At 37.7% G+C, this 23809-nt stretch overlaps 1 protein-coding gene across 23 annotated transcripts in view; it reads right to left on the reverse strand.

Annotated features, from left to right (window-relative positions):
• Positions 1–23809, reverse strand: part of Mff (mitochondrial fission factor) — a 29301-nt gene that overhangs the window by 2102 nt on the left and 3390 nt on the right. Inside the window, exons 2-11 of one of the 23 annotated variants that reach the window (XM_076549939.1) lie at positions 23595–23703; positions 22823–22995; positions 22647–22719; positions 21620–21840; positions 19889–20058; positions 15997–16085; positions 14187–14261; positions 8849–9007; positions 5346–5378; positions 3713–3772 (exon numbers count right to left, since the gene is read on the reverse strand). In XM_076549939.1, coding sequence (XP_076406054.1) covers positions 3713–3772; positions 5346–5378; positions 8849–9007; positions 14187–14261; positions 15997–16085; positions 19889–20058; positions 21620–21800 — 767 coding nt within the window. In that variant the 5' untranslated portion in view covers positions 21801–21840; positions 22647–22719; positions 22823–22995; positions 23595–23703. Of the gene's footprint in view, positions 1–3712; positions 3773–5345; positions 5379–8848; positions 9008–14186; positions 14262–15996; positions 16086–19888; positions 20059–21619; positions 21841–22646; positions 22720–22822; positions 22996–23594; positions 23704–23809 lie in introns of those variants that run through there. The other 22 variants (XM_076549948.1, XM_006990352.4, XM_076549938.1 and 19 more) reach the window with 22 other exon arrangements.

A 23809-nucleotide genomic window follows, 5' to 3' on the forward strand; every position in this document is an offset into this window, starting at 1 on the left:
CGCCACCACCACCCAGCTGCATTTCCCAGTTGAATTGACACAAATAAGGAAAAGTAGCTTAAGTCAACTACCTATGATGCTGCAAAAGATGAGAAAAAAAATCTTATTAGATACTTTTTTCAAGGCAGAAAATGCAGCAACGTTAAAGGAAAGGTCTCTGTCTAAAAGGGCCTGAGATCTGCCACTGTAGGATACACTGACACCCAAGAGTTATACATGAGCCATGTCCACATGTCATTCTGTAGACAGAGACTCAATGGCAGAGAATGCAAAGTTAACTATGGACAGGAGACTGACCATTTATTACTCTTCCACTTCTGCCTGCCTTTCTTTAGCTTTTTTTTTTTTTTACTTTACTTCTGATTTCCAGTTACTCTTTATTGTATTCTCCTACAAAAATGAGTATACAATCTTCTAAATCTCTTGTAACTATACTTCACTTAGCTACAAAACGGGCTCAGTAATAAGCCAACAAGAGGCTGCATATAAAATAATAATGCTGGAAAACCACCAAGACAATGCAAAGGAAAAACCTTAAATAGTACTTTTTGTTAAAATGCATTCACTTCTAAAAGGGCACTAACGTGGGGATACAGTGGCATTTTAGAAATGGAGTCTCACATGACTAATCTCAAACTTGCTATGTGGCAGTGGATCATCTACTCCTGATCCTCCTGCCTCATCCTCCCAAGTGTTGGGGTTACAATCATGGACTACCACGCCTGGCTGCAGGTATAAAACTTCAAAATAAAAATTTAAAAAATAAATATGCAGAAATACTATTTCTTCCATTTGTCTAGGTTTCTATATTTTAAAGAAAAGAATGTGAAGTGTGTGTGTGTGTGTGTGTGTGTGTGTGTGTGTGTGTGTGTCTCTGAGTGTATTCCACATGGGTATATGAGGAGACCTGGATCCCCTGGAGCTGGAGTTAGTGATGGTGGTTGTGAGCTGCCCACGAGTACTGGGAACTGAACTCGAGAACTCTGGAAGAACAGCAAGCACTCTTAACTTGCCAAACCATCACTCTACCACCAGGTTTCCACATTTTAAAATTCATTTTAACAAACACTTTTACTGAGATATATTTTATACAAATACAATTTATTTACATGTGTATCTAATTTATATTCTATATGGTTATTTTAGTGAAGTGATATGGAACAGAATATAAGTAAAATTAAAAGTTACTCTTATACAAGCTACACAGAATTGGCACATGGATCATATACTCTAATCTTCCCAGAAACTCCCCATTACAAAAACTATATAACCTTACATAAAGGGATATAAAGAAGATTATATATTTCATACAGGCATGCTAATATGTCTATGCACAAAGTTCTACTGTTTCAAATGTTAAAACCACCCCAAAAATACCTTAATAAAGCATGCAAAGTAGATTTAAATAATCGATGGCATGTACCCATTTCAGATAATCTACAACAATCTCTGACTTGCATTTTCTCTTATGGCTAGGTCAGATGATTTACATTAGCCATGCCTTCCCTCTTAGAAACAATGTGTCTTGAAATACTCAAACTAAGCAGAAATGGAACTGTGAGTTTAATAAACTGAGCACAATACTCATAAATACTAAAATGGAACTAGAGGATTGGGGGGTGTAGCTCAGTGGCAGAACACTTGCTTACCTGTGCAAGTCCCTGAGTTTGTCTTCAGAACCACAATAATACAACCTGCCCCCACAAATTATTAAATCATTAGTGGGGAAAAATACGGGTCAAAGATTTTTTATTTCTATATTTTATTCTCAAAATAATAAAACTTTTCTATTTCCCCAAGGTCACACATGAGATGAATAACTGGATGATGAATAATAATCAAAGAATAGCAGCACCCATATCAAAGGTGAATGCAAGGCCGGGTGATACTCAGCCAGTAATGCTTACTGTCCAAAGGTGAGAACCTAAGTTTGATCCCCAGAACCCATGTTAAAAATAAGAAAGCTGGGCATAGGGAAACATCCCTGTAATCCAGGAGGCAGAGACAGGAGGATTCCTGTGGCTTGGTGGCAAGCCAACTTGGCCCAATTAGCAAGTTCCAAGCAAAGTTGGAGACCCTGTCTCAAAAACCAAGGTGGACAACACCTGAGGAATGACACAGACACCCAAGGGCGACCTTTTGCTCCACATGCTTATGCACTGCACCCATACAGGCCTTCCCACCCCGTCACCCACACAGGCCAAGAAACAGACATGCTCACTCACATCAACGCACGCTCACAGAGAGAACTACTTTATTTAACAAAGAAATAAAGTAAAATAAAATACATGAAAAAAATTATCAATGTTTTAGAAATCTAAAGACAATTTTCATTTGTAAAAAAAGTTAAGTATGGGGCTGGAGAGATGATTCAGGAGTTAAGAGCACTGGTTGCTCTTCCAGAGGTCCTCAGTTCAATTCCCAGCACCCACATGGCAGCCAGTGCCCTCTTCTGGTGCACAGGCATACATGGAAAAATAGCACTACTATACATTAAATATATAAATGAAATTTTTAAAAAGTTAAGTATATAACCAGATTGCACCTTCAATTTAAAACAAAAAAGTATGAATTTATTTTAAACTAAAACTGTATTTTCAGAACTGAAAACTCTAACAAATGCTGTCATACCTACCACTCACTGAAACACCTTCTCAGAAAGTTAAAGGACTAAAAACTAACAAGAACTATCAGGAGAGACCAGTGTGGCCTAAATTATGATGCAGAAGAAATGAGGAAGCACAGCGGTCAGGGACCACGAAGGCAACATGGATGAGATTAACAAGAAATGGATGGTTCTCTTTTCTCCTGCTTAGGAACACGCCAGCCTCTTCGGAGAAGATAACAATGCTGCCAGATTTAAACCCACTGCTACAGCACAGCTCTACTTAAACTGGCTTGGAAATTGATGAGTGACAGCATTTTCTGTGTCCTTGCAGAAGATGGGAAATACTTGAAGGTTTTGGCCCCTGAGAGCACACTTGTACTGCCAAGCACATCTGATAGTATGAAAAGGGTAAATACTATAGACAAAGGCTCAAATCAACAGGTGATAAAAGGTTATGTACAAAAAACAAGATTTAAGATTATATCTTTTATCACTTATAAAGCTACTAAAATACTGCTATAAATGTAATCAGATTTTTTTTTTTTTTTCAAGACGGGGTTTCTCTGTGTAGCTTTGCGCCTTTCCTGGAATTCACTTGGTAGTCCAGGCTGGCCTTGAACTCACAGAGATCCACCTGGCTCTGCCTCCCGAGTGCTGGGATTAAAGGCGGGCGCCACCACCGCCCGGCATAATCAGATATTCTAATCACACAATGCCATAATTTTTTGGGCAGGGAATGTTGAGACAGGGTCTCACTATATAGCTCTGGCTCATTTGGAACTCACTATATAGATCAGGATGGCCTCAAAATCATAAAAGATCTGCCTGCTTCTGCCTCTCGCATGCTGGATTAAAGGCATGTGCCACCATACCCAACCATAATCTTTATTATTATACAATGTTCTCATATTCTGGTGGACAAATGTCAGGACTAATTATCATCTCTGTTCTTAGCAAAACACAGTATTTCTCTTGAGAGAAATCTGCAGAGGCCTAAGCTGTACATGTATACAATCATAGCTATGGCATGCATTCTGATGTCCTGCACAATACAAGCTCCATCACATCCGTGTGTCCTTTGGTAATCACAAAGTCTCAAGTTACCTGACGTTGTCATGATGAGGATTAGAAGTGGCGGCAGCTGACCCACCACGCAACACAGGTCTAGGGCAGGGTTTGCAGAAGACACAAGACAGTCAGGAAACAGAGAAGTACAAAAATAAAGCAAAAACAAGACAAAGAAATGTCAGATAGGATTATATTGTATGCTTCAGTACAATATAATAGCCCTCAAATGCTTTGAAAATCCTTGTTTCATGTGTCCTCCCCATTTTAATGATTTTTATAATTTAACACTTCATAATAAAAAAAAAGAAATATGACAAAATAGCACCAACATATAATTCTCTACGGTGCTGTTTAAAAAGTGTAATTCCTCTTTTTCAATTGGAAAAAGAAAGTCACTAGCCACTTTAAAAGCATGTCAAGAATTTCTGTTAGTAGCACCTGCATGACCATGGTTGCTCAAATATAAACTAGAAATTTAAACAAATATCCACTGCCCACAAGTCCTTCCCTCTTGCTTCATTCTGATTAGTCAAATAAGCCTTATGTCTTAATGCAGCTGTGTCCCATTCAAACACAGGTAAGCAGGGTAAAGACAGGGCCGACCAAGGCTAGGGAGACTACCAGAAGTACAATCAGTATGTGAGTGCAACTGAACTTGAGACAACCATGAATGACATACAGGGCTGCTGCATGAGGACGAAGGTGCACTGGAAAACTTTGTGGGGCTTTTCCTTTAGTCTTAGTACATGCTTTAGTGTGACAGGACAATTAGTCTTCTACCTGCTTAAGTTGGAACCTTTTCAATTAAATTTGCTAAAATCAAGAAACATACTCTAAACCCCCACCAGTGAACTGTCTAAAATAATAATCAAGAGATGAGAAGAGGATCCATGTAGGGACATTTTTCGAAGTAACTAATCAGGTTTGCTTCACTGTACGTATAATGGCAATCACCATAGAGTTTAGAAATGCTTGTTCTAGCCTTTTCTGACACGAACAGTTGTGGAATATAAACCACTATTTTCTTTTCTGCTTTTAATTTTTTCTTTCTGTTTTTGACACAAGGTCTCATACAGCACAGTTTGGCCCCAAGTTATGTGTAGCTGAGGATGACCTTTATCTTCTGATCCTCCTGCCTCCACACCCTACTTCATGTGGAGCTGGGGATCAAAGCTGGGGCCTTTTCAATGCTAATTGAGCACTTCAACGGATCTACAATCCTAGCCCCATAAGTGACTACTTTTTTTTTTAAAAAACAACTTAGTATATAAATGAAAAATTTAACGCTGACTTTCTGCGTGCCCTAAAGTGATTACTAGGACCTAAAATATCCTTCTTTTTGGAGCCCAGAATAAAAGGGATTAAGAGACCTGAGGGAGAGACAGGTTTGGCTCATTCTGCTTGCTATAGAGGTCTGCCGAATCACACATTCTTCAGATAGGTTTTTAAGTCTTACTAACTTCTAGTTCATGAACTAAGGAAAAGTATGTACTGTAGTCACTTAAATTATAAAATAGGAGAATGGGTAACAAAATGAAGCCACTCTTGTGTGCTTCCTAAAGGTTTTTAAAGAGTGTGTTAATATGGCCAAAATAATCTGCCATATTCAACATTTTCCACCACAGAGATTTCCCTTTTACAAATGCAGAGCGAGAAACAATACAGTTACCTTTCACAACGTATCTCATTTTGTCTTCTCACACTGGCAATTGATACATATAATATAAAAGTAAATTAGACAGGTATTTGGCAAAATTAGAAACTTCATTCAAGCACCAGTTTCTACCATAAGAATGCTCTAATGTCAAAAGAAACAGTTCAATAGTGTATTCTGTAATTAGAGTGGCAAAGGGAAGGAAACCTAAGGCTATCAAATTTGAGTATTAGTTTGTATACTGACATTTTTGAGTTAAAAACAGTCTTAATTAAGAGAATACATTTCTTCTCTATAAAAATTTCAACAATTATAGTAATTAAACAAGTTGATTGGAGAACCAAGAATTAAACATTTTTAAAAACAAAAGTTGTAACAGATATTCTATGAGCTGTAGTCTTGTATGTTACGTATTTTATGGATACTTGCCAAAAATAGAAACCATTCATACATGGGTTTCTTATTCCAGTCATTCAAAAAAATAAAAAAAAAATACAACCTGCTAAAGGAAAACTAAAAATAATCAAGCCACTCCAACAAAAGCTTATGCACAACTCATGTATTAATGATTAACTAATGTTTTACACATAACAGACTGTTTTCTCTAGAAGATGGTAGTATTTTACACTGAGAATTAGATGTGCAGCTCTAGCAAATACAGGAGAGCCCTGCAAAAGACAAATCTTAACAGTGCTTTCCTGCTGCCAACTGGGCAGAGAACACCTGGTGACTTCTCCTGAGGTTTTGGTCAGTTTTCCCAATGTACAGAGCTAACTTGTGTGTATGAATTTTTGTAATAGCACCTAGGTATTCATTTGATTTTTGTGCTTAACTCTGTTTAGATAGCCTAAACCAAGTTCACCAGAGAAAGAAAACTCAGTCTAGTTATAGTGCCACTTAATGTCCAAACTAAAAATAGCTGAGAAAATAGGAATCTGCATCATTTTACAATAAAAAACAAACAGGAAGCTCTTGCTTTTTCTGACAAATAGTTCTAGTTTATATTCACTGTATTTAATGTGCACTCCCAAGTACAAAGATACTGCATTAACACGATAGCCAAGAGCAATAACACAGAAAAGAAAAAATGATGAACAGCAAGGAACATAAAAGCGCTGAAAACTGTATAAGCAGTATTATTTTATATTCATGCAAGTAGAACATTATCCAAATTTCACATTCCCATTTCTTTGAAAAATCAGGCCAACCTCCTCCACAGCAGAAGCAAAAACTGATTTGGCATTTAAAATTCTGATTAAACTTTGTATAATTAAAATAAAACCAAAAAAAAAAAAAACCGAACCTTTCAGTAATGAAAGCACTGGTGAGGCTGAAGAGAACCCACTCTGGGATTGAAGGTACCAAGTGATGAATATATCTAGAAACTATGTAGCCCTGGCTAGCCTGGAACTCACAGACATCTGTGTCTTCTGAGTGCTGCTGGGATTAAAGGCATATGCCATCATGCCCAGCTCTTTTTTGATTTTTGATTCAAAATTCTACTCTATACCCTAGGTTGGCCTTGAGCTCAAGGCAATCCTCCTGCCTCAGATTCCCAAGTGTCAGGATTAAGCTGTGAGCTACCACATCCAGCTCTTTCTTTTAGAAAGTTTAACTGGGTTAATAAGATTATTTAAGTCACTAAGTTATGTTCTAAATAGTTTTTCATACTTTACTTTTAAGCATACAAACTTTACACTGGTAAGATTTCAGATTTTGTATGCTTGAATTTTAGGCAATATTTTTTCTCACCATAGAGGAAAAAAAATCCACACTTCTCCAAGTGCATCTGAGCTATGGATATGCTGGCAGGAGGTGGGACAGTAACAATGGACTGTAACTCTGTCATCTAGTGATGAATTCACCTACCTATGATCTAGATACCGCTTTTTCATCTGGATGTCTTCACTACAATAGCATCAAACATGATAAATTCTAACCCATGAATGCCATTTCTCCTAAGGGGCAACTATAACAAGAAAGTTATCTGGTGGAGTGAAAGAAGAAGGCCTTTACCGATTTGAGCTTCTAATGTCAGTGCTTTCTGGTCATGACCTCCAAGAATCTCCTACTATACCAAGAAAGCAATTTGAAGCCATCAGCCCCACATTTTAAATAATGGTGAAGGGCAGAAGACTTGTCTCAAGAATCTAGTCGGCCAAGTATAATCCCTCTTCACCTACTCAACAGATGAGGAAAAGGAGGCCCAGAGAAGAGACACAAGTTATATGCTTAAGGCCAGCATGCAGCTAGCTGTTGAGTGGAGGAATCCAGAATGAATCTGAGAGATTTCCACTATCTACATTGTTCCTTCTGAACCCTGCTGCTGACTATCACTTCCAAATAGAGTTCATGAAGCTTCAGAGAGCTGAAAGGGACTCTAAACCCTTGGAGGAAAAGAAACAATCCAACAACTAAAAAGTCTATCTCTATATACATACATACATATACATGTACAATACTGATAATTTGTCTTTGATGCTGTAGGCCTCAAAGCTTTCTTCACTACAGTGTGTGAAGTCCTATGGCCCAAACATGTCCCATTACATTAACCTGGGGAGACAGAGAAGGCCCTGGATCAACAACACGAACAGTCCAGACACTCCTGGCGCAGGTGAAGAGCTGGTTCTGCGAGGACTAAAGGCGCAGCAAGAACAAGCTTGTTCTGAGCAAGCCAGAGACACACCAGGCTAAGAAATTAAGGCTACATTTATTGGGATTCCTTCAAAAGTACAAACACTAATCATCTAATAAAATGAAAACAAAAATGCAAACAGTGACTTTCAAAGCCATGAGACTAATGTTCAGAGCTGGAGTGAAGCTCATCTGACTTTCCCAGATGACGTCAACAAAGCTCTGGGACTCCATCTTTTTAAAATACTGTAAGTTAATGAAGAAAAGAACAAAGGTAAAAAAAAAAAATTACTTGTTTAAACAAGCTGAAGTAGGATTCTAATGATACTACTTGGAGACATTCAAAATGAGGTATTCGACTATGAATATATTGAAAAATACCAGCATTATCCAAAAATGGCAATAGCACATAGAATTTCTAGTCTGGGCCTAGAATCCACAGCTAATAGGAAAGTGTGTTGGGAGCTACAGCAACATCTCCTACCTTCTTTATTACTTCACTAGTGCAGGTAATTAAATCAAAAAACTGAAGACAAGTAGTATGCTCAAGTCCCAGATGTCACACTCAGTCCAACAGTCCCTCTGCCATATTTCCAAGTGGAATCAAGCACTTAGAATAGGCCAGCAAAGCCACTGAAAAAAGTTGTTACACTTCCTATGTGCAGAACTAAATGCCTTCCATAACTCAGGCAAAGCTAATATAATCTTGTGAAATGTGAATTTTGGACAATAATTTCAAATGAAAAGAAAGAAAGAAAGCCATTTCAAACCATAGCATCTTAGAAAAAGACTGAAAGGAGCAAACAAAAAGACAACACCACAGTCCACTAAATAAGGAGCCAAAACATATGCAACAAAGCGGCAAAGCCGCTGCGACCAATCACCTGCGATTTTCATCCAGCACATCCAAGATCTGCTGGTAAGCCCTACGAGTAGAAGACTGGATAAGCGACAAAATGCCACGGGCAGAGGAAAGATTAGCTCCATCTTCAGGTAGCATATGGGGAGGACAGACCCGAGCCTGTGGTGGCGATGGTGTCACACTGTTCACATAAGCACAGCAAATGAAGAGAAAAACACTCAAGTCAGATTTTCATAAAACTTCAGAGCAGTTTTTAATCTGTTTTCTTGCCCACACTTCCCACCCTCAATCTACCCTAAGAGAACAAATAGAAGAAGTTAAAAAACATTGAATTGTTCTTAAAAAACAGCCATGATGTAACACCCATCGGTCTGTAATTCTAAGTATCAAACTGAGCAGAAGAAACAACTGGAGGGAAAGAATTCAGCAGTGAGTGTGCTCAAGGCTTGGTAGAGAGAAAGGAGGCATTGTTTAGTCAGTGTCATTCACATACAGCCATCCAGTAAAGCCAACACCTACAAATCAACACTGCACATGGCTTATGAATGATAAAGAGTAGGACACAGCATCCTGGTATGTAAATATCAACATTTAAACACATGGATCCAGCACGAGTCCATAGACACCATTTCAAATACTTCACAATGACAATGAAGCAAGCTGAGTTTACGAGGAAATGAATGAAATGATGAGCTAAAACCTCAGAAAACTGTAGTTGCATTTTGACTGTTTAATTTAATTAGCTAGATGAGTAAAATATGACACGTCCCAGGTCTGGGAATACAATTAAAGAAGACAAGGGCATTTAAGTTACCATGAGATGAACAATATTTCTTGGCTTCTCAGTGACAATAATCTGATTACTCCTTCATTGAGAACTGAGAGTCACAATTTCTTTTGGTGCACTGACCACATTTAAACAAAGCTGTTTGCATAGTTCAGGCCTACATTCTTAATAGTTGTGTTGGTATCTTCAGAGAACTACTTACTATTGGAGCATGATACATTTACTTGATGCATGGACTTGAGACTTTTCTTTTTACAAAAAGAGAGCCAAGACTCTAAGCTGAGGGTTCAATAGTTTCAAAGAGCAAAGCACATTAGGGTAATCTTGTTTTTAATTTTTGTTTTTTCTGAGACAGGGTCTCATTATGTAGCCCTGGCTGGCCTGAAACTATGTAGTCCAGGCTGGCCTCAAACTCCAAGATCTGCCTGCTTCTGTCTCAATAGGAATTAAAGGCATGAACCACCAAAACTAGGCTAATTTTGATTTTTGTATATGACATTCAAAAGGAAAAAGCAGAACCATGATGAAGAAAAATCTGTGTAATCTTTTCCCCTTAATATAGACTGGAAACTAAAATTTAAAAAAAGTTAGGACAATTTGGAAAGGATAGTTACTGTTACCTAATATCCTCAGTTTCAAAATTTAAACATAATCTCTGTTTATGAATAACTTTTAATATCTTCATGATCTAAAAGAGAATGGTGCAATAAATATAAAAACTGCACTTTCCAAAGACTATTTAGAAGAGAAAAATCTAAGCCAAATCTTGGCATATATAGAAATTCTAGAATTTGGCCTAATGATGCCAAGACAAACTGAAGCTTTTAGATGTCAGAGACTGGCAATCCTGGGGGGTGGGGGGGAGGTCAATGTAATCTTATATATACCTGTATATATACATACATATATACAAATATCAATGTATAATCTTATATACCTATATAAATATATATACAAATATCAATGTATAATCTTATATATACCTATACACATATATACATATATAAAAATGTCAATGTATAATCTGATCCACAGGACTTGGCAAATTCTGTAATAAACCCTAGAATAGCTGGGGGAAAATCAACAACAACAACAACAAAAGAAAGGAAGGAAGGAAGGAAGGAAGGAAGGAAGGAAGGAAGGAAGGAAGGAAGGAAGGAAGGAAGGAAGAAAAAAAGAAAAGAAAAGAAAAGAAAAGAAAAGAAAAGAAAGGAAGGAAGGAAGGAAGGAAGGAAGAAAGGAAGAAAGGAAGAAAGGAAGAAAGGAAGAAAGGAAGAAAGGAAGAAAGGAAGAAAGGAAGAAAGGAAGAAAGGAAGAAAGGAAGAAAGAAAGAAAGAAAGAAAGAAAGAAAGAAAGAAAGAAAGAAAGAAAGAAAGAAAGAAAGAAAGAAAGAAAGAAAGAAAGAAAGAAAGAAAGAAAGAAAGAGAGAAGCAAACAAACAAAACTCCTAGAGTGGCTGGAGTGCAGCCTATGTGTGGCTTGCAAATAAGCATCCTTTAGACAGAGCAAGGAAGACCTGAAGCGCCTGTGTGCAAGAAGCCAGGCTGAGCTCAAGTTTACAGTTGTCACCAGGGACGGAACTGGAAACTTAAATTCTGTGTCACTATTCACTGCATCATGGAGATATTCGAGAGTGGGGTGAGGGCGTGGGGTTAATGCTCACAGTGGAGAAACTCCTACCCGAGTCACCCTTCCCCCTGGAGGCTGAAACACACTGACAGGTAAGCTACTGAGATGGAAAGACAGACCGATATTACAATAGAGGAAGAAGGAAATCCTAATGTGCACCACCTCCACTGAGTTACAGGTTTGCAAAAAGTACACTGTTTGATAAAGCTGGCAGCAAAACTGGCTAAATGTCATCAGGCAAGTTTTAAATTAGCAGTTTCTTTGACTTTAGGGTTCACAATGAGTTTTTCTGTATACTCTATTAACAAGTAACTCACTGTAGAATGAGCGTCATTTTTAGTATTTTGAATTATAATCTTAAAGCAAATATGTCAATGGAGGGTTTCCAAATTCATAATAAATATTAATGGATTTTCTCCATTAAAATGTAAAAAAATAAAGTTATTTACTACTTAAATTCGAAAAGCAGGCTGAGAACATAATTATAATTCACCGATGGAGTACTTACTTAGCATGCCTGAGGTGAGCAGGTGGGAAGAAGGGAAGGAAGGAGGGAAAGAAAAAGCAAGAAATGAAAGAAGGAGAAAAAGAAATCTCAAAGTACATACACAGAAAATGAGGTGGTCATCTTATAAAGCAGTCAAGCATAAACTAACTTCAGATTAGTGGCAAAAATTCTCAAGATAGAATGAATAGAAGGTTAGAGTCTAAATAATCTACAGGTCCTCACTCTATTCCTAATGATTAATTATAATGCATATCAGAAAATCAATAAATAAAAATAAATTTAAAATAAAAAAATCTACATATCTCTTCTAATTCTAAGATTTTAGGATCATATGAAATGTGATATGGCCATAAACAAGAGAAAACTTTTCTGATATTTAACTAATTTAATAGAAATACTTATGTGGAACAATAAAGAATGAAATTACGTCCTGCAAAACAAAACAGGATTTAAAAAAGAAGTATTTCCCCCAGTGCCTGGAATAAAACCCAGGGACCTACACATGCCAAGCAAGTCCGTCCTCTACTGAGCTACATTCCCCAGGTCACAACATGAAGATGATACAAAACCATTAAAGATATTTGACTAACAACAACAAAAAAAACATTTTTTCCCCTGGCTGTTCCTCAAAGAAGAATTAAAGTTTACAAAATTGGTAAGAAATATAACTTTTCATTCATTTACAAAGTGGTCCACTAGACACAGCAAAAACAGAATAGGAAGGGTTACTTTTAAGCTGATTAATTATATTGTAAGGTGAGAAAATTATCTTAATTAGAAACAAGAATTTAGCAATTTTATTAGGAATTAGGAAAATAATTTAGTGACTTTAGGTACTCTTGTATGCATTCTAACCAATAAATTTCACTGAAAACAACAATAATAACAACAAAGAAAAATAATTTTACCACTCTAACACAAGTTATAACATCCTCTAGTGGAATCAACTGTGGAGGGATAGAGTGATTTTTGGAGTTCAGTTTTCACCTCTGTCCACTCACTACTTAACCAAGGTTTAGTTACTTTTTTGTTTTTTATTGTTTAATTTTGACAAGTAAGCTATTATTAAAAAATCCAAACATAATGCAAGGCACTGAGATCAGGTATTTAAACAAATACTGCCTTATACATAATTTTAAAAAATGCACTTTGATAATAAACTGCTACTACATTATAAAACAGCAAAATCTCAGGTTTAGTATTTTAAATAAGTTTTAAACTTCGGAAGAAGTACTCATGCTTACCCTGTTATTTCATTAGTAACAACTCTACCTCATGCTCACAGACTCTTACACATAAGGGTTAAGTAAACAATGGCTAGTCAGTATCAGAACTAAATGAAAATCAGTGACTTGGCACAACTCATTAAGAGGAAAGTTCAAAGTAGAAGAGCTCTCTCCACAGGTTTTCATAAGAATGTTTCTCAAACTGTGAGGTTAATGTTGAAGAATTAGCCTCTTTGAAAAAGTAGAAAGAAAAATGTTTTCATTGAAACACAAACTCTGTTAATTTCTCTGGGACATTTATTTTTATTTTTATTTTTCCTGAGACAATGTCTCAGCATAGATACTAGCTTATGTTTATCAGGCTGGCCTTGAATTCAGAGCTCCACCTTTCTCTGCTGGGATTAAATGTGTGTGGCACTATACCTGGGCTCTCTGGGACCCTAAATAGAACTGTAATTTGCTGCTACTATGACTAAGGCAATTTAGTAACTTTCAGAAGCACAGCAAGGAACCACAGTCGTTGGCTATCAGTGTGGTTTCCTCTGCTATTTGGGAACACCACTGACTGTTTATTTGCACATGCATGTGTATGTGCAGGCCTTGCACATGCTGCTTGAATTTTTACATTTCATATCAAAATGTCCCACCGTCAGAAGCGGGCAGTCATTCTTATACACTGTTTGTCATAGTTAGAGAAAACAAGGACTTAGATCTCAAAAGATTGCTCCAAACAGAATTTTCTACAGGGAAACGAAATAAAAATAAAACAAACAAACAAACAAAAACAATTTTAATGACAAACCACATGTAAGACTTCGTTTTCCTCTGGACTAAAATAAAGCAAGGAAAGATGCTGAAGTGTAAAAACATGACTGGGATTGCTGAACCTTGCTAAGTGTAATCTGCAGAGAACTCACAGGCCAACCAAAGCAAAATCCAGAAAACAAAAAAGGATTTTCTCTTTATGTACAGAAATTATTTCATTTTCCTTTCATCTATATACCAAACCATATGAAACTTCCTTAGATTTGCCCCTCAGCCCCACTTAATAAAATATATAGTGACAGTTTGAGAAATCCTGAAGGAGAAGTACTAGAACAGAGTTAGGGTATTATATGTCAGTTACATGGTAAAACAGATTAGTAATAACATAAGCCTGTAAAATTAAAGCAACCTCTACTTGGGAAAAATAGAGCAGATAAAATCTTACGTGTACTCCGGTGCAGAAATCGATGCCTGGAACCTTGAAATTTTATTTCTTGGGGCAGAATCTGATCTGTGCCACCTTAAATAATAATTATGCTTCTTTTACATATTCAGTTTTTATAACAAAGAAAATGATTCTACTACGATTCTACTGTCACAATTCATTTTTGTGACAACAATCAACGTCACTGCATCTTAAAAGGTATTGAGGAAACAAAGTCCCTGCTCATCTGCACTTCTCTTCATGAGCTACAGAATAAACGAGAGCGGAGGCAGACAAACGTTCATGAATTAATTAATTAATTAATTAATTAATTAATGTAAAAAAAAAACAGTCTAAAGGAGGGGGAGTTCAACAATTACTGGAGCGGATGTAAACTATGAATGGATAGTTTCTTGTTTACCAAATGAACAATGCCCATTTTATGCACATTTTACAAATCCCTAAGTTTAACCAGACATAAGAGAGCTTTAAATAGGAATTCAGCTGTAAATTGTAAAATTAACAATGGGCAAACTTTTATTAATATCAAGATCTTTGTTTTTACTAGATATATAGGAAATGCCATGAAGGCAATTTAAAGAAAATCAAGAATCTGTTAGCTCTTAACCTTTGTGCTACGAGGAACTTACAGGGAGAGCTTTTTCCTTTATCTTCAACTAAACTTAGCCATCAATACTATACTTTGTGAAAAGGTGATACAATACTGAAGTAATCATGTTTTAATTTTAAGATTAAAAAAAGTCAATTAAGGGCTTAAACAGCAAGTCACAACTTAAATAGTAGGAAAGCCTATTAGAAAATTCTACTGCCTTTCAAACTACACATTACAAGTAGGAAATAACTGAATTAGTGCTTTTTTTTTTTTTCCCCACATTAGCCATAAGAATACATGTGGAGTCTTTTTACTATGTGTATATTTGGAAACAATTTTAGAAAAATGGGTTTCATGGGTATGTTGACATCTGCCAACCAGACACCTCAGGAAAACAGACACTGATTCATTCTTTAAAATCTTATTAATAATGTTGAGTCTTTCAGACAGTCTTTCATAAAGGAGACATATATTCATTTGAACCCAACTTCTTCCTATGTGATCCTTCAGGATAGCTGCAACTGCCGTGAGAGACTCTCTAGCAATTGAAGAACTCAGTTTTCCCTTGCACCCAACATAGAGAACAGAATTTCAACAAAGCAAACAAAAACTTACATTTGAGATACAACTTCACTGACTGGTTAGAGATGCCAGTGAATTTGTTCCAAAGACTTCTTTTAAAGCAAAGGCAAAAATAGTCTTCTTTCAACTCTGAATACTAAGCCCCTGCCCTGCAAAGAGCCCATTCTGCACCACTGTACTCTGCAGCCAGGTCTAAACTACAACTCAGTACGGTGCACTGTAAGAGCGGTAATGGGACTGTGCTCTGGCTAGTTTGTAAGCTCTCAAAGGATGTGTCATCGCCTGATGCTGGCTAAGTTTCCAGAGAAGCCAACATGATGCTTGACATCACAAAGGGTTCCTGATGAGTTCATGAAAACTGACCAAAAGGTGAAGGAGAAAGAATATTCACTTTCCATAAAAGTGACAGACACACAGAAGAGAAAACCAGGGCTGAAAATTTGTCACAACAGACAAAATTGTCAGATTGTCAGACTACAAAAAGTACAAGTACAAAGTGATAACCACTGATGTAAAACAGATTTTAGAAACTATGAGAATTATTTAGAAAAAGGTATGTACACACAAAATACAGAAGAAAATCTACAATGATTTTTTTCCTACCAAAAAAAGATACAATGCTGTGATTCTACTCACATGGAATCGTTTCTGACCAACTGTCCATTCTGGCGAACTGCATTTTCACTCATAGAACGCTCTCTTTTTAGCCTGCCAACTGCTCGGATCTGTTAAGGCACACAAAAAGGGAAGGAACAGAATATTCTTGGTAGCTTAGAAGCTATTTAGCATTAAAAAACATAGAAAACTTTGTCCAAGGGTACTCACAAAACTACAAGGAGCTGAGAAAAGCAAACCAAGAAGCAAAACCTGTGCATTACAGACAGGTAAGACTTGGTCTTAAATCTTCTTTTTTTCCCCTCTCCCTCTGTTGTGTGTGCGCATGTGTGCATGTGTGCACATGTGTATGGAGGCCAGAGGTTGATGTCAGGTATCTTCCTCAACCACTTTCCACCTTATTTTTTCAGACACGGTCTCTCAATGAACCTAGCACTTACTGATTCAGCTAGTCTAGCCAGCTAGCAATCCTCCAGGATCCTTCTGTCTTCAGCTTCTCAGGACCAGGACTACTCAGATACGTACTAGTGTACCCAGCTTTCCATGTGGCTCCTTTTGGCTCCAGCCCAGCTTCTCACGCATACACAGCAAGCACTTCTCTGAGAAGGACATGCTGCCTGGTGTGATGCCAACCTGACACATGTTAGAGCTATTTTGGAAGAGGGAACCTTAACTGACAAACCCCCTGCCACTGGCCTGGGGGCAAGCTGGTGCTTCATTTTCTTGACCGATGGTCACTGTGGGTGGTACCAACCCTGGGCTGATGGTCCTGGGTGCTACAAGAAAATAGTCCAAATGAGCTTTGGAGAGCAAGCCTGTAATCAGCACTCCTCCATGGCCTTTATATTAGTTCCTGTCAAGTCCTGACTTTATTTCTTCAACAGTGGACTATTACATGAAATTGTGAATGAAACAATCCCTTTACTCCCCAAGTTGTTGTTGTTTTTTTTTTAAGATTTATTTTTTTATTATGTATACTGTGTTCTGTCTGCATGTATGCCTGCAGACCAGAAGAGAGCAACAGAACTCATTACGGATGGCTGTGAGCCACCATGTGGTTGCTGGGAATTGAACTCAGGACCTCTGGAAGAGCAAGCAGTGCTCTTAACCACTGAACTATCTCTCCAGTGCTTATTTTTGGTCATGGCGGTTTATCACAGCAAGAGAAACTCTAAGACAAGGGTGCAATATGGTAACTAACTAAACAAAGAAAATGAACACACATTAATGAATCATCCATGGGTGTATGTGCACAATATAAAACCACAAAACTGTTCTCATTTTAAAATGTTGCTTTTTCTGCTCCTATACTCTCAGCTTCTCTTTCCATGGATAAGGGGGAAGAAAAGAGAGTAAACAAATTGCCACTGGATTGTGATGAGACTCATATGCATGAGTTTTCTGATTTTTTTTTTTTTTTTTAGCTATTGCAGGACATACTGGAGTATTCACTGAGTACCTGGGAGTCTTCATCATCAATGAATTCAGGGCATACTAGAGTGGCTTGTTATACTTTAGGTCACCTATGGTCTTCTGCTTTTTATTCTCACAGTGGTTTTATCAATTACATTGGGTCACCAATACACTGCACCTAGGGTACTGATAACCACCTGTTGCCTTGAATGACTGCTTGCTAGGTTAACTTTCTGACAGATATCCATGGCTTTCTGTGTAATCTTCAGCCTCCAGGACCACTAATGTGACCTATGATAAGGCTGGTTTAGCTGGACATACTTTCTCTTAGTCCCTGAGCTCTGGCTGTACATCTGTACAAGACTGATGTAGGATTTGGCACCTGTAGATGCCACCTGACAGCTTCGGCTTAAGCCTGTTGGTTTGAACAAAAGTTCCCTTTCTGAAAACATTTTTTTCTTGTCTTCCAAAACTGAGTCCTAGTTTACACAGGCCTACTGACTTTTCTTCTTCCAAATCACCTGACACTTCGTACTGGAGTGAACTTTTCAAAGAGCCTTTGGAAGTTATTGCTAACCTTTCCATACTACTGCTTCACAGACAGGACATGATGGTGGGTTCCAATCTCTAGCTTAAACACACTCTTTGAGGTACCAATTGCACAGGCATAATTTCTAACTCTTCTTCACAGACCTCTTTCCATGTCCTCTGAAAGATCTCACACCAGCCCTAGCTGTCTAGGGAAGTTCCTTTTTGAGAGGTAGTGTTGTTGGGAAAGCCTCTGCCTCCCTCATCACACAGCCAGATCTACTCTAAGAACATTGAGAATGGCCGTGATTCAAGCACTCAAGTTTTAGGCCCTGTTCACATGGCTTATTGCACAGCTCTTTACTAATTCCGGTTGGCAGGATTACCAAGAAATATTTTGTCTAGAGGAGCCTCCCAAATATGGGCAAACATTAGACAGACATATTGTCTGAGGGTTACTATTGCTATGATGAAATACTATGACCAAAAGCAAGTTGGGGAGGAAAGGGATTATTCAGCTTATGCTTCCACATCACAGTTTATCATTAAAGGAAGTCAGGACAGGAACTCAAGCAGGGCAGGAACCTGGAGGCGGGAGCTGATGCAGAGGTCATGAAGGGGTGCTTCTTACTAGCTTGCTCCTCATGGCTTGCTCAGCCTAGTTTCTTATTGAACTCAGGACCACCAGCCCACAGTGGTACCACCCACAATGGGCTGCCCCTCCCCCCATCAATAACTAATTAAGAAAATGTCCTATGGATTTGCCTACAGCCCAATCTTATACAGGTTAAGAAGGCGTTTTTTTTTTTTTCTCAGTTGGGGTTCCCTGCTATCAGATGAGTCTAGCCTGTGTCCAGTTGATATAAAATTAGCCAGCACGCATATCAAGAGTCCACTGATTTCCTCCTGATACTGAAGAGCTTTACAAGCTCTGTATATACTCATGTCATCTCCTTACCTCATCCTACTGTCCTGCTGAGAGTATGCAGATGGAAAACTTACAGAGGGCAGTGTTTCATACATAAAATCTCAAAAAATGGTTGCCAAAATAAATAAAATTTAAAAGTAACTTGACAATTTTTGGCCACAATTAACAAATTGTAGTGCTTTTCACTAAGTAAACATGCAAGATGTTCATACTGGCGCCTATGAACATATGACCTAAATTACCTAAGTAGAAACTAAACCTAAAGAAACAGCAAGACTAGTACTAGGAATTACACCAATCTGGTTTACATGAATACATAACCCTCTTTGGGAAGGACTACATGGAAAAATCAAAGTTGACAGAGGAGTACCAGTTTTAATAAAAATGTATGTCTGTATATTGTCTTTAAGAATAAAACCTTCAATATTGGTCTTAAGTCAATAGCCCTGGCAAGACTTTAATTCTACTGTTAACACCTTTAAGTCTATTTTTCCACCAACTTTATGTCAATAGGGATATCAATGCCACTAACTCGGTGGGAACCTCTCATCAAGCTGCAGGAATGAGTAGTGTCAGGAGAAAGGCTTTCTTAGTTTGTTTGCTAGATGATTCTATAACAAAACGGCATAGTCATTATTTCCTAGTGCAAAGCTTCCTTTCCTAGGAACAGAGTGATGAAGCATTTGCCTAGCACTTCCAAATGCTGGTTCAATCTCTAGGACTGCGTAGAACAAAAACAAACTTGGAAACTGTCTGCATCATTGTAGGTATTAACAGTTACAGCTATTCTTCTTTTAAGTCTACATAAATGGTAGCCATACTTGCTCTCTAAGATTTTTACTTCCCTACCACATAACTGTTAAGTTAGAAAACAAAAACAAACTTGTAATACCTTACTTAGAGAATTGTAAAATCAACTGATCCCAATATTGCCATATGAAAGAAAGCTTCCATTATATAAGGCTAACACATGCTTCATGGCTTAACTCTTCTTTAACTTTATCCTATATTCTTTCAAATATAAAGGGTGGTAACTCTACTTACTTCTTCATTTTGAGGAGTTGGAGGTGGTCTTTCTAAATCCAGAAAATCTAGTGGTCTCTCACTTAGTGTGAGCACACGTGGTGGTGTTTTCAGTGCCAGAGGTTTAAAGGGAGTGGACTGGATAAGGTCAAGATCTGCTGGTCTTGAAAAGGAAATGTCTTCATTATTTCCTAGGGGAAGAAAAGGGGGGTGAAGAAATTTCACAGTGGTGTTTGTTAAATGTTTTTACCCTCTGTCAGATTTGTATTACAAAACATTTGAATACATGCTTCAAAATGTTGGTCTGAATGACAAATGTCCCTATAATCTTGGTCATATTTGAGTGCTTGTTCACCAGTTGATGGCACTATTTGGGGAGGTTTAGGAGGCAGGGCCTTGGTGATGGAAGTATGGCATGGGAGCTCTGAGATAAAAAGCCTTACTCCATTCCCATTTCTCTCTCTGCTTTGGGCTCGCAGTTCAAGATGTAAGCTCTCAGCCTGCTGCTCCAGCCACCACACCTGTCCACTACCACGCCTCCCCCAATGACAGTGATGGACTTTTATCCCTCTGGAACCATAAACTTAAATAAACCCTTCCTTCTATAAATTGTCTTGGTCATGGTGTTTATCACAGCAATAGAAAAGTAACTAATATAAGAAGTAAATAAGTCAAAAACACACACATACACGTCCAAATTATCAATCACTAGGGAAATGGATATAAAGCAACTAAAATTCACTAACATCATTGATTGAAAAGAAACACGGTATACCATTTGGAAAAAATTTGTCAACATTTGAAAAAGTTAAATATAACTTATAATATAGTCATTTCACTTCTAGAGATATGAAAGTACTTGTACTCCTAAAAGTTTGTACATGAATATTCCTATGTATTTTCATCCTATAAATCTCAAAAAGAAAACAACACAAATGTCCATTTAATGTCAATGGATAAACCAATGATAATGTACCCACACAGGATATTACTTATCAATTAAGTGGAATAAACACATAATACTTGAAACAATATGGAAGAATCTCAAAAAAGCATTACACTAGCCATGTACGCAAGCACAAGCCTGCAATTCCAGCACGCAGGAGTTAAAGCAGGAAGATCCTGAGTGTCTCAGGGGTGCACTCATCTCTGTCCCCAAATAAAAACAGAGTAAAAAGTAAGCTGGGTTACAGGCAGGCCTGTAACCCGAGCAGTTCAGAAGGCTGAAGCAGAAGGATGACAGGTATAAGGACTATGGGCTCTGCAGGGCAAATTCTTGGGCAGCGTGGAACACTTAAACCCTGCCTCATGGATGAGAAACAGTAAGAGGGCAGCACATAGAGCTCAGAGGTACAGCACTGGCCCAGAGTGCATCAGGTCCTAGCTTCAAAGCCCTGAGGTGAAAAAAAAAAAAAAAAGGAGGGAAAATTACTCTTAGTAAAAGGAGCCAGGCAAAGCAGACTACTTGTAGGGCTCTATTTACAGGAGAGTCTAAGGAAGACAACTCCACTGACTGGTACAGAAAGGAGATGACAGCTGCTGAGCTGAAGGGTTGGGAATGATGGAGAATGGGAACAGGAAGCCTCTTGAGGTGACAAAAATGTTCTGTATCAGGATTGTGGTGTGGGGGGGGGTTACATACATTTGTAAAATGTGTGAAAATATTTTTTCTCAATAATATTTTGAAAAAACTAAAATGTTCATAAAAATAAAGAACAAATACTGGGACACTTTCAATCAAGTATGAGATACCTGTAACAACGATCCTCTCTGGGACTTGCATTATCACACTGGCATTTGGAACTCCTTCTTGGAACCCTTGTTCCAGGTCAGCATTTGGAGGTGCTACTTTTAATTTTTCCGGGACCCTCATTCGCTGACTAATACCTTCGGTGTATTCCATTTCATACTGAATTCGACTAATTTCTGCCATCTCAGCAGCAGTGGGAGAAGGAAATGCTGCCCCACTCACCCTACAGAGAGAAAAGGTTAAGATCAGGATGACTGAGATAGTCAATCTCCTCTATGAAGCGATGTCAGAAGACAATACTGTATAGTAGAAAGGGCAAAGGAAACAACTTCCCACTCGTGAGCAGGACAATAATCAAAGAGAACATTCTTCAACATAAAGCTCTGACTTAGCATCTGACAATGAACTGGAGAGGGCACTGATTAGGTGAAGTTTCTAAAGTATTATATAACCACAATACAAATGCACAGACATAAGCATTCTGTGTGTAAGCAAATATGCATGTAAGCAAATATGCAACTCAAAAATGCCTGAAATAAAAATCCCCAACCAGAAGGCCTTTAAGAACATAGCTCGGAGGTAGAGTGCTTGTCTAGCATGCATGAAGCCCTGGTTCAATCTTTAAAACTGCAAAGAAAAAAAATAATCCTAATTATGTGGAATAATGTTGCCTGGACTTTATAGCAATGAAATCAGAAACTGGCATCGTGCATGAAATAAATCCCTTCAACAATGAAAATCAGAATCCAAAGGCAAATAAGGCTAATGCTCAATTTACCAAAAAGAGTATAGCTCCCTCAAAAATCACACAGTGCAAATAAAAACTTCTTATTGGAAACTAATCTGATGACTGAAATGCAATGACTGCCAAATACATGATTCATATCAATACGCCCTTAATGTATGCATTCATTTTAAGGGCTTAAATGTTCACATTATTAACCTATATTTAATATCATATTTATACATGTAGTTTTGGGAAGCATCAAATATCTTTGAGGGGAAAATAGTACAAATGCATTGAGTAACCTTCTAAATTGGAGAGGGATCCATGATTCCAGGGAGATGTAGTCGAAAGAATGTTGCCCCCAAATAAAAAATGCTAAGAAAAGCATAAAAGAGCATGGTTAGCTTATGGCAAGCAGCTTTTAAGCTACTGTCTGTCAACCTATAATACCAGCTCAACTGAAAAAAATTTCACTGACCTTCCTAGTGATGTGTCACTGCCCGATTTCTTACTCATTTTAATAGAGCAAACACACGTCTACAATAGCTATTAATACTGCTACCCTGTGGTTGTTTACTTTACACAACAACTCCCCTACAGATCTGAACTGTTTTGGAGGTGTACATAACAACACGGACACTGCTTTTCCAGCTGTAAAAAAGAAAGAATAAAAATCAGTATTTCAACAATTCATTTTATAAGAACTATGAATAAAAGTAGTTATTTACTTAAAATGACTTGATTTGAGAAAGCAAATTTCATGATTTTACAACTAGGGTAATTGAAAGTTCTATCATGACATAAAGAAATGTGAAGTCAGATTGGGGGAAGCATGGTTACCAGAAAACTCCCCTAATCACATTCCAATAGGATATAAAAAGATCATGAAGAAAACAGACGGGTAAAAGTAAATGCATTTGAGGTTGCCTAAAACTTTGTTGCATAAGTAGTTTCCTGAAAAGGAGGCCAAATTACACTAAGTTCCCAGCAGAGTATATTATAAGTCAAGAGCAATAAAACATTAAAGACAATATACATGTCTTAATTATAGGGGTTAAGGCTTTAAACCAGAAACGTACTCCAGGCCTTAAAGCATACTCCTTGAAGGTTGCTTAGTGTGGTAAACCTAGTTGGATTATAACTGCCAACTAGCTTCTTTTTTTCCCCCCTAAATGTCTGCTTTTTAAGGAACTGACATGCAGAGGCCTTAAAGACTGAGAAAACGGAGCCAAAGAAAAAAGTTTACTCACAAATGTCAAACAACGGGCTTGCTATGTGGCACTATCAGCTTCTGTGCTTCATATTAAATCCTTAAATTGCTCCAATGCGCAAGTGCTAGAGTGAGAGCCACTTTTGTGCCTGAGGGAGAAAAACAGTGACTGAGAAGCTAGATGATGCCATTATTAGAGACTCACCTGCAAATTCTTCAAATAAAAGCCACAAAGATTTACAACTTTACACTAAG

The sequence above is a fragment of the Peromyscus maniculatus genome, chromosome 13 (assembly GCF_049852395.1).
Source record: "Peromyscus maniculatus bairdii isolate BWxNUB_F1_BW_parent chromosome 13, HU_Pman_BW_mat_3.1, whole genome shotgun sequence".
Lineage (NCBI taxonomy): Eukaryota > Metazoa > Chordata > Mammalia > Rodentia > Cricetidae > Peromyscus > Peromyscus maniculatus.